General features: G+C 46.0%; 1 protein-coding gene across 1 annotated transcript in view; it reads left to right on the forward strand.

Annotated features, from left to right (window-relative positions):
- The first annotated feature begins 324 nt into the window (after positions 1-324).
- LOC117811792 (F-box only protein 11-like) overlaps positions 325-12,189 on the forward strand; it is a 14,854-nt gene continuing 2,989 nt past the window's right edge. The window contains exons 1-9 of the mRNA XM_034682265.1: positions 325-676; positions 3,239-3,363; positions 3,895-3,976; positions 5,773-5,917; positions 6,746-6,875; positions 7,251-7,334; positions 7,420-7,552; positions 7,638-7,744; positions 7,872-7,983. Coding sequence (XP_034538156.1) covers positions 583-676; positions 3,239-3,363; positions 3,895-3,976; positions 5,773-5,917; positions 6,746-6,875; positions 7,251-7,334; positions 7,420-7,552; positions 7,638-7,744; positions 7,872-7,983 — 1,012 coding nt within the window. The 5' untranslated portion in view covers positions 325-582. The remainder of the gene's footprint in view (positions 677-3,238; positions 3,364-3,894; positions 3,977-5,772; positions 5,918-6,745; positions 6,876-7,250; positions 7,335-7,419; positions 7,553-7,637; positions 7,745-7,871; positions 7,984-12,189) is intronic.

Here is a 12,189-nt window from a genome sequence, read left to right on the forward strand (position 1 = left end):
TAAATTAATATTCTTCCAGCTCACTCAGGGGAGTAAATGTAAATGTTGTATTATTGTTTGTTGCACAGTTGAATTGATGTTATCAGATTTAATGTTTTTTTAGTTGAGGTATTTGTATGTATTGTTGTGTAGGTCATGTTAGATACTGTACCACTCTGCTTTGTATTATTATTGCATGTTGACCTACTTCCTTTACTGTAGTTGTATTTTTTTCTGCATGCATAATATTTGTTTATATCTTAAATAAACAAAAAGGTAAATTCTTCCAGTGTAAATAAACTGTGTTTGATGACAGATGGTTGAATGGTGGGGCTTTGAGTAGAGCTAGGAGGTCCTCCCATGTGATGAGGTCTGAAGGACCTGGTCTGGTCTGGCTCCTCCTGCTTCAGAGGATCGGGGACAGACGTAACACCAGTGCAGGGGAACGGGAATAACACACGGCGGTCCGTTCTTCAGGAGCAACGACTACAAACATGGCTCACCGTGCAGAGCAGGAGACAAACACATAGACTGTGGATCCGGAGGAGACCCTCTGCTGCTGGGAAGGCTTCCACGGTTCTTTCTACATTCTCAACCCCGCAAATGAACTCCGTCAGAGCCAGCAACGTTAGCAGAAGACCCCGGAGAGTGTCGAGGCCGCGCCCGGTGCAGCCGGAGAGGAACCTCCAGGAGAGAGGTGATGTTAGCCGGGCTAGCTTAGCATTCCTTAGCCTCTTATGTAACCCTGGTGTGAGGTTTGAGTCGTGTTCTGCTGAGGGACTGGTCTCTAGGCTGGCTATGCTTAGTACGCACATAAAGGCAACGTTCCGAGGGAACACTGCGGCTCTAACAGCAGCTCCAAAGTGACGCTATGTAACCCAGGAAACACCGAGGCTTCTGTAGCATTGTAGGCCGCGCTTTGTTTTGCTTGGATTTAGCCCCGAGTCGGCCTGCCTTCTGGAGTCTGACCTCATACCCCCGCTGGTTCTTACTCCACATGTGAGCCAACCTTTCATTATGGTGACATTATGCAGAGAGAAACACACGCTGTGTTTTCCACGGGTGACAAACACAGAGAAGGGAACACAAAGTGGGTTTCCCAGTTATCTTAGCATGCTAATGGAACCTAGCTGTTATTATTATGCTGCATTCAGATACTAATCGGATGCTCGGAGATTTCAGATGTAGGAAGTTGTTGTAGGGATTTCATTGTTTTCACTTGCTTTTATGTGATATTTACAAACTTTATCCACTAAACGCAGAGATGATGTAGTGTTTATATATATATATATTACATTTCTAAATAACACTGAATCTACGATAAACACGTTAAAGGATTCAGAGATGATATAATATTCACAAACATTAGAGGGTTTGGATGTTTAATAGTGGGAATGTGTTTTCTCGTCTATTTCTTGAAAATGTTAAAATAGTGTTTTTTGTTGTGTAATTTAATTTTCTTTTTGTGAATGTTAGCTAGCATGTTTGGAAGATGAACAGCCTTCTGTTCACTGATAAAGAAAGAAATAGGCAACAACGTGCTTACAACACCATAAACAATACAAGTTGAAAATGAAAAAAAAGTTAATTTTGCATAGGTTAATAATTTAAAAGTTAACATTTTGCGTGTCCCCATTCAAGGGAACCATTATTTTAATATTCTCAGTAGGAACCCAAATTGTCCGATTTTCCTGACAGCACGTGAACGCATGATTAGCATGTCAGGCTAGCTATCTGCGTGTTGGTGTTTAAACCCCCCTCAGCCTTTTATTGCCCCTGTGAGCTCCCAATGCTTTTTTAAAATAAGTCTATGGATGTAGAAACATTACTGTTGTAATTTATAATAGTGTATTTATTTATGTAGAGATGTGTGACAGCAGATGGTGTAATATTACAAGCTGTGGACGGATAGTTCCCATAATTCAAAAGTAAACATTAAATACTATGATTTTTTAAATCACAGTTACCATAACCTTACACAAAAGAGACATTAAATATGAGGGTATGGATCAGTAATATTTAAAGTGGTGCTTTAAATTTAACATGTGAATGGGAAACATAACCTGAAGTAACATAATGCACTGAATGTGACAGAAGGGATTGTAAACATGGGAAAACTAGAGAAATAATGTCGTTTTTAAAGCACATTTTATTCTATATGACACGTGCATCTAAGTGCAAGAATGTCAATTTAAGCACACCTTAACTTTGGGTATTTACATTAATAAAAAATGCACTGTTATTCAGATGTTTTAGTGCCACTCCTGCTTTGATTCATACCCACATTAAGAATGATTGCAGTGGCTACTTGCAAGTGCATAGAGATACATATCCTGTACATTCATAAACACAGATATATGAATAAACACTCTTTGACGTGCATCAAATAAAGGGATGCAAACTATTTGAGTTATAATGTTAATATAATTAATCTATTCTGTCATGGCCGGACGTCCAGATGTCCACATATCAAATTCATCATTGGTCCAGTTTCTAACTCTCCTGTTTACCAACATTAAGCCTATATATATGCAGTGGACTTGATACAGGGACTTCCATGAGACCAGTGTGTTACACAGTGTTTGTAGTGGTTACTGGGAGAGTCACCATTGCAACCAGAGCAACAAGCATCTCCCATCTGGGTGTCTATCAGCTCCCCATGCCTCCCTGTAAATGACATTATAAATAGATGTATGGTTGAGCTCAGGGTGGATTTTTATTCTTGATTAAATCACATCATGACAGGATCTGTGAATTAATTCAAAGTTATGATGTAATTGATTCACTTCTTTAGTATTTAAGATGTGTGATCAAATTTGAGTGATTGCCTCCGGTGTCTTGCTGCTTTAAAGAATTGATAAATGTATGAATACGTTTCTACAAATCTACGACTAACAACAACAATAACATTAGATGTGATGTTCTGTGTGCCAACTGTTTGTTATTGTAGTGTTTTATTGCTGTGTCTTATCATGTGTTGTCACTCATTTATTATCACTATTGTTTTTGTGGGGTAGGAAGGCGACATGCTGATCATTGAACTGACTGTGAACACTTAACCTTTAATGTATATAACATACATTGACTTGACTTATACTTCCTCTTTATAGTGTTAACTCAGGACATCCAGCAGACTTATAAAGGATGTTTGAAGCTGTACATAATAACCCCTTGTATTTATGTCTGCTGTAACAGTGCAGCATGTCCAGTTGATTGAAAGCAAAGCTCATTGTGTTGTTTTGGATTTCTTAATTTGCAGATGAGGACGTTCCTGCAGATATGGTCGCAGAAGAATCCGGTCCAGGAGCTCAGAATAGTCCCTACCAACTTAGAAGAAAGTCTCTACCCAAGAGAACAGTGTGCCCGACAAAGACAAACATGGAGGTACGTGTTGACATCCGGAAAGATCATTGATCCCTGATGAAACAGAATAACTCATAATGTTGATATTAGAGATCAGATCGATTGATTGCATTTTGAAACAATCCACCGATACCTGAACTCATGAGGTCGATTAAAAAAGAAACATGTCTGTAGATGTGTGGCTGCTGTCGAGCAATGAGCTTTCCCTTCTGCACATTTTACACTCTGCATCTATAAATGTCCTCCGTCACCATCGTCTCTCTGTGTGATCACACTTTCCCCTCCATCAATGAGCGTCTCAAATCTGACACAGTAACCGGCTCGTGTTTGATTTAATTCTGATGTGACAGAATAAAGAAGTTTAATGTTTCCTCTGATGTAAACATCAGTCGTGGAATCTATAGAAAAACTCCAGGTGTTCTGGTGTTCCATAGAATATCTGCATCATGTCTCAGTCATCAGCTGACCTCCTCTCTATTGATCAGACATTGAAAACAGATATTGGTGGACCCCTTGTTGAAATGTCTCCTCTGCCTCTTTTTATCTCTGCAGGGCGCTTCAACTTCAGCCACAGAGAACTTTGGACACCGACCTAAGCGTCCCAGAGTTTCGGGGAAATGTCAAGACTTACCAGGTAACGAGGAACACATTCCACAAAGGTGCTTCATCAGCGGAGGCATTTCAGTGAGACTCCTTCAGTACGATGAGAGCAGAGTGAGGAGGTAGTTCCTCCTGCTCTGGGCTGTGTGTGACATGCTGCTGTTTACACATGAGAACATGAATATCTCTGCTAATATTAAGACTTGAAGTTTCACTTTCTGAGTGAGAGCCTCTGCCTTACTTTCACTCTCTGTCTTGTTTGGGAGGACAGTCTGAGAGAAGTCGTCTTCTCCTCTCTGATGAGTCATTATTTCTGAACACTTGAAGTGTTTGTAAATCTCTCTCTCAGTTCAGCAGCTCTCAGAGAGATGTCTGCTCTGTTACGTGACTCTTGGTTCTGGTTTTGTGGTGTCAAAGTAAAAGGTCACGTCGTCTGGTTCCTCCGAAAACTTTAATAACTCAAACACTAAAAACGAGTACAGCCGTTTTTACACCGATGTGTCTGTTAACCCAAGAAGTGTGAACCGTGTGTCACACGGGGAAATATCCGGTCCCTGTAGATGAAGTTACAGTCTGATCTTATTTAGGCCTTGTGATGAACATCAGTAGATCAAACTGTTGCTGCCACTGAGTTTAGAATCCTTTAGAAAGGTTCATGCAGAGATTAGCGCCGTGTTTCTGCATGATTTATTTAATCTGACTGTTTATATCAATCAACCAGACTTCATTAATGAAGCACTTTTCATACTCTGACATTGTAACAGAGTGTTTTACATAAGAACAACTTAAAAAGAATATATTAAGAAAAAGATCTAAGAAAGACCCCGGCCATCCTAATCCCAACCCCGACCCTAAACCTGAGGCCTGACCCTAAACCTGAGGCCTCACCCCAAATCTAAGGCCCGACCCCAAACCTAAGGCCTGACCCCAAACCTGAGGCCTGACCCTAAACCTGAGGCCTCACCCCAAATCTAAGGCCCGACCCAGAACCTAAGGCCTGACCCCAAACCTGAGGCCTGACCCTAAACCTGAGGCCTCACCCCAAATCTAAGGCCCGACCCCAAACCTAAGGCCTCACACAAATCTAAGGCCCGACCCAGAACCTAAGGCCTGACCCCAAATCTGAGGCCTGACCCCAAATCTGAGGCCCGACCCCAAACCTAAGGCCTCACCCCAAATCTAAGGCCCGACCCCAAACCTGAGGCCCGACCCGAACCTAAGGCCCGACCCCAAACCTGAGGCCCAACCCCAAACCTGAGGCCCGACCCGAACCTGAGACATTTTATTCACTGACACAAAAAGCATTATATGTTGGTAAAATAAGTGTAGATAAATCAAACTCTTATAAGAATGAAGAGGTAGCTCTTCAGTCTGCTTTTAAACATGTTTACACTCAGTGTATACCAGCTTTACTAAACTGCAGTATTTAACACCCAATGAACTTCATACATGTTTTAAATTATCTATAAAACACAAAGAATCAGAAGCTGCCGTTCCTCTCCTCATGGCTCTGTTTCTTTTAAAAAGCAAAATGAGTTCAAATCCCCAAAAAGGGAATGTCATTTCACAACTCTGATTTATAATTCAGTATAAAAGAGAAGCAGTTATTACTGTCAGAAGAATATGCAGTATAATTACACATGGTCACCCTAATGTTCCTAATTATAGAGCATCTTCTGCTGTTCACTGAGACCAACATTTCTCCTCAGAGACGGATCTCTGCAGAAATCTGTCCCTGCTGAGGCTGTGACAGTTTGGGTTAGTGGTGTTTGTGCTGCTTCTGTAACACATTATTCTAAAGGTACCTTCCTCTTCCTCCTCTTCCTCCAGCGGCTCCAGCTGAGCAGTATTTACAGGAGAAACTTCCTGATGAGGTGGTGCTGAAGATTTTCTCGTACTTGTTGGAGCAGGACCTGTGCCGCGCTGCGTGTGTGTGCAAACGCTTCAGTGAGCTGGCCAATGATCCCATCCTCTGGTGAGTCACTGTTCTTCTTGGATGGATGGTTGGATGGATGGATGGGTGGATGGATGGATGGATGGTTGGATGGATGGATGGATGGATGGTTGGATGGATGGATGGATGGTTGGATGGATGGATGGGTGGATGGATGGATGGATGGTTGGATGGATGGTTGGATGGATGGTTGGATGGTTGGTTGGATGGATGGATGGTTGGATGGATGGATGGATGGATGGATGGATGGTTGGATGGATGGTTGGATGGATGGATGGATGGATGGATGGATGGATGGATGGATCTGAAAGTTTTACTGAATGTAGAGCATCAAGACAGATATCTGCTTGTCTTCAGTGATCAGAAACAGAATACTCCTGATGAATTGAAAGTATAAAAATGAACCTGTTTTACAATCTGTTGAAATATCATGTGTATTTATTAGCTTATGAAAATATCCTGCATGAATACACCGTGCTGTAGTCTTCACTACCAGTGCAGACATTTTGGCTGCAACAAGCATCAGCTAATTATTTTTATAGTAAAATAAAACACTTCCTGCTCTCTCGTCTGATGCCAATCACTTCCTGATCCAAAGCATTAAATCCTGACATTTGAGAAGCACAAACCAACAACTGTCTGACCTATCTGCTTTATAAAGTGACTTTCATCATGCAGTGATTATCAGAGTATCTGACAAACTACTGCAGCTCCTCTGTGCATCCTTTCTCCTCATAATTCAATCGACCATCCAGTTCTGGCGTGAACATGGAGACGGTTTCTCTCCGTCGTCAGAAGAGCTTCTGGAGAATGGAGATTTAAATGGTTGTTGTTGTTTCTGTGTTTCAGGAAGAGGCTGTACATGGAAGTGTTTGAATACACACGACCCATGATGCACCCTGAGGCGGGGAAGTTTTACCAGATCAACCCTGAAGAGTACGAGCAGCCCAACCCGTGGAAAGAAAGCTTCCAGCAGCTGGTGAGAAACTCACGTGGAATAAACAGTTCATTTTGATTTCATCATGATGTTAAGAGAACAGCTTCAGAGTCTTCAGGACGTTCACTCTGCTCTCATTATCTGTATGGTGGATATCTGTGATGATAGTCGGGGTGTAATGACTCTTTTTAACAACGACTCCATTCATATCATGATTTATTACCTTTTAAAACAATGTTAGATCAACTAGCCGAGCACAGATGGATGTAGTCGGATCATAGGAATATAAATCGATGTAGTGGATGAATCATTACACCCCTTGAAAACATAGATGCAGTTATTTAAATGTCTAGGATTCTTCTGGTCATGACTTCTTCTTCCTCTTGTTGAAACTCCTCCTCTGTGTTTGTCTCTCAGTATAAAGGAGCCCACGTGAAGCCCGGCTTTGCAGAGCACTTCTACAGTAATCCTGCCAGATACAAAGGGAGAGATAACATGTTTGTAAGTGATGTTTCCACCAAGTCCTCTTTTATCTCCTTCACTTTAACGATGCACTCGCTCACCTGACTCTCTGTGATCGTTCCAGTACTATGACACCATCGAGGACGCGCTCGGAGGCGGTCAGGAGCCTCACTTTGACGGCCTGATATTCGTCCACTCTGGTATTTACACGGATGAATGGATCTACATCGAGTCGCCCATCACCATGATCGGAGCGGGTATGTTTAATCTCATAGTCCCCGTTTAAATGTCCCAGTTTAAATGTGTGCGTTCCTGTTTCTGACCTCTCGGCTTGTTTTGAAGCTCCGGGGAAAGTAGCAGAGAAGGTCATCATCGAGAACACCAGAGATTCCACGTTTGTGTTCATGGAGGGTTCAGAAGACGCTTACGTGGGATACATGACCATCAGGGTGAGATGATATTCTCCTCATGGGCTCATAGTGCATCAATCATCTTAAAGATTTCTCCACTGACTGTAATGTCCTGAGTTAATGTGGACCACAGCTGCATTAATAACTGTTTATGTCTCTGCTGTAGTTTAACCCTGATGATAAATCCGCTCAGCACCACAACGCACACCACTGCCTGGAGATCACGGTCAACTGCAGCCCCATCATCGACCACTGCATCATCCGCAGCACGTGTACAGGTAACTCAGATCCTCCTGTGATGAACATTCAAAGGTTTAAAGATGAAGTGTCCTCATTAGTTCATCTGAGTGCTGCCCCTGAATACAGGTTCTTCTGTTGGACCAGTTCTGGCAGGGTCAGTCCCATGATGAGCTAACAGTGGTTCCCTTTATATCAATGCTACCTGTAGTTTGACATATTCATGGTAACCAATATGTGGAAAAAGAACATGGTGCTGAAAAGAGTACAAAGCTGCTTCACTATGTGCATGATGACCGCACCAGTCACATGATGTAAACGTCATCCCCCCAAAATCTAATCTGCTGACATGAATATGACCTGCTGCACCACCTCACATCTCCTCACATCTCCTCACATCTCCTCACATCTCCTCACATCTCCTCACATCTCCTCACATCCCCTCACATCTCCTCACATCCCCTCACATCCCCTCACATCTCCTCACATCTCCTCACATCTCCTCACATCTCCTCACATCTCCTCACATCTCCTCACATCTCCTCACATCTCCTCACATCTCCTCACATCTCCCCACATCTCCCCACATCTCCTCACATCTCCCCACATCTCCTCACATCTCCTCACATCCCCTCACATCTCCTCACATCTCCTCACATCTCCTCACATCTCCTCACATCTCCTCACATCTCCTCACATCTCCTCACATCTCCTCACATCTCCCACATCTCCCCACATCTCCTCACATCTCCTCACATCTCCTCACATCTCCTCACATCTCCTCACATCTCCCCACATCTCCTCACATCTCCTCACATCTCCTCACATCTCCTCACATCTCCTCACATCTCCCCACATCTCCTCACATCTCCTCACATCTCCTCACATCTCCTCACATGTCCTCACATCTCCTGACATCCCCTCACATCTCCTCACATCTCCCCACATCTCCTCACATCTCCTCACATCCCCTCACATCTCCTCACATCTCCCCACATCTCCTCACATCTCCTCACATCCCCTCACATCTCCTCACATCTCCCCACATCTCCTCACATCTCCTCACATCCCCTCACATCTCCCCACATCTCCCCACATCCTCTCACATCTCCCCACATCTCCCCACATCTCCTCACATCTCCTCACATCTCCTCACATCTCCTCACATCCCCTCACATCTCCTCACATCCCCTCACATCCCCTCACATCTCCTCACATCTCCTCACATCCCCTCACATCTCCTCACATCTCCTCACATCTCCTCACATCTCCTCACATCTCCCCACATCTCCCCACATCTCCTCACATCTCCTCACATCTCCTCACATCTCCTCACATCTCCCCACATCTCCTCACATCTCCTCACATCTCCTCACATCTCCTCACATCTCCCCACATCTCCTCACATCTCCTCACATCTCCTCACATCTCCCCACATCTCCTCACATCTCCTCACATCTCCTCACATCTCCTCACATGTCCTCACATGTCCTCACATCTCCTCACATCTCCTCACATCTCCCCACATCTCCTCACATCTCCTCACATCTCCTCACATCTCCCCACATCTCCCCACATCTCCCCACATCCTCTCACATCTCCCCACATCTCCCCACATCTCCTCACATCTCCTCACATCTCCTCACATCTCCTCACATCTCCCCACATCTCCTCACATCTCCTCACATCTCCTCACATCTCCCCACATCTCCTCACATCTCCTCACATCTCCTCACATGTCCTCACATCTCCTGACATCCCCTCACATCTCCTCACATCTCCCCACATCTCCTCACATCTCCTCACATCCCCTCACATCTCCTCACATCTCCCCACATCCTCACATCTCCTCACATCCCCTCACATCTCCTCACATCTCCTCACATCCCCTCACATCTCCCCACATCTCCCCACATCCTCTCACATCTCCCCACATCTCCCCACATCTCCTCACATCTCCTCACATCTCCTCACATCCCCTCACATCTCCTCACATCCCCTCACATCCCCTCACATCTCCTCACATCTCCTCACATCCCCTCACATCTCCTCACATCTCCTCACATCTCCTCACATCTCCTCACATCCCCTCACATCTCCTCACATTACCTCACATCCCCTCACATCTCCTCACATCTCCTCACATCTCCCCACATCTCCTCACATCTCCTCACATCTCCTCACATCTCCTCACATCTCCCCACATCTCCTCACATCCCCTCACATCTCCTCACATCCCTCACATCCCCTCACATCTCCTCACATCCCCTCACATCTCCCCACATCTCCTCACATCTCCCCACATCTCCTCACATCCCCTCACATCCCCTCACATCCCCTCACATCTCCTCACATCTCCCCACATCTCCTCACATCTCCTCACATCTCCTCACATCCCCTCACATCTCCTCACATCCCCTCACATCTCCCCACATCTCCTCACATCCCCTCACATCTCCTCACATCTCCTCACATCTCCTCACATGTCCTCACATCTCCTGACATCCCCTCACATCTCCTCACATCTCCCCCACATCTCCTCACATCTCCTCACATCCCCTCACATCTCCTCACATCTCCCCACATCTCCTCACATCTCCTCACATCCCCTCACATCTCCTCACATCCCCTCACATCTCCCCACATCTCCCCACATCCTCTCACATCTCCCCACATCTCCCCACATCTCCTCACATCTCCTCACATCTCCTCACATCCCCTCACATCTCCTCACATCCCCTCACATCCCCTCACATCTCCTCACATCCCCTCACATCCCCTCACATCTCCTCACATCTCCTCACATCCCCTCACATCTCCTCACATTACCTCACATCCCCTCACATCTCCTCACATCTCCTCACATCTCCCCACATCTCCTCACATCTCCTCACATCTCCCCACATCTCCTCAACATCCCCTCACATCTCCTCACATCCCCTCACATCCCCTCACATCTCCTCACATCCCCTCACATCTCCCCACATCTCCTCACATCTCCCCACATCTCCTCACATCCCCTCACATCCCCTCACATCCCCTCACATCTCCTCACATCTCCCCACATCTCCTCACATCTCCTCACATCCCCTCACATCTCCTCACATCTCCCCACATCTCCTCACATCCCCTCACATCTCCTCACATCTCCCCACATCTCCTCACATCTCCCCACATCTCCTCACATCCCTCACATCTCCTCACATCCCCTCACATCTCCTCACATCCCCTCACATCCCCTCACATCTCCTCACATCTCCCCACCATCTTCTCACATCCCCTCACATCTCCTCACATCTCCCCACATCTCCCCACATCTCCTCACATCTCCCCACATCTCCTCACATCCCCTCACATCTCCTCACATCCCCTCACATCTCCTCACATCCCCTCACATCCCCTCACATCTCCTCACATCTCCCCACATCTCCTCACATCCCCTCACATCTCCTCACATCTCCCCACATCTCCCACATCTCCTCACATCTCCCCACATCTCCTCACATCCCCTCACATCTCCCCACATCTCCTCACATCCCCTCACATCTCCTCACATCCCCTCACATCTCCTCACATCCCCTCACATCCCCTCACATCTCCTCACATCCCCTCACATCTCACATCTCCTCACATCTCCTCACATCCCCTCACATCTCCTCACATCCCTCACATCTCCTCACATCCCCTCACATCCCCTCACATCTCCTCACATCTCCTCACATCTCCCCACATCTTCTCACATCTCCTCACATCTCCTCACATCCCCTCACATCTCCTCACATCCCCTCACATCTCCTCACATCTCCCCACATCTCCCACATCTCCTCACATCTCCCCACATCTCCTCACATCCCCTCACATCTCCTCACATCCCCTCACATCTCCCCAATTCTCCTCACATCCCCCACATCTCCTCACATCCCCTCACATCTCCCCACATCTCCTCACATCTCCCCACATCTCCTCACATCTCCCCACATCTCCTCACATCCCCTCACATCCCCACATCTCCTCACATCTCCCCACATCTCCTCACATCTCCTCACATCTCCCCACATCTCCTCACATCTCCCCACATCTCCTCACATCCCCCACATCCCCTCACATCCTCACATCTCCCCATCTCCTCACATCTCCTCACATCTCCCACATCTCCTCACATCCCTCACATCTCCCCACATCTCCTCACATCTCCCACATCTCCTCACATCCCCACACATCCCCTCACATCTCCTCACATCTCCCCC

This window comes from Notolabrus celidotus, chromosome 4 (genome assembly GCF_009762535.1).
Source record: "Notolabrus celidotus isolate fNotCel1 chromosome 4, fNotCel1.pri, whole genome shotgun sequence".
NCBI lineage: Eukaryota > Metazoa > Chordata > Actinopteri > Labriformes > Labridae > Notolabrus > Notolabrus celidotus.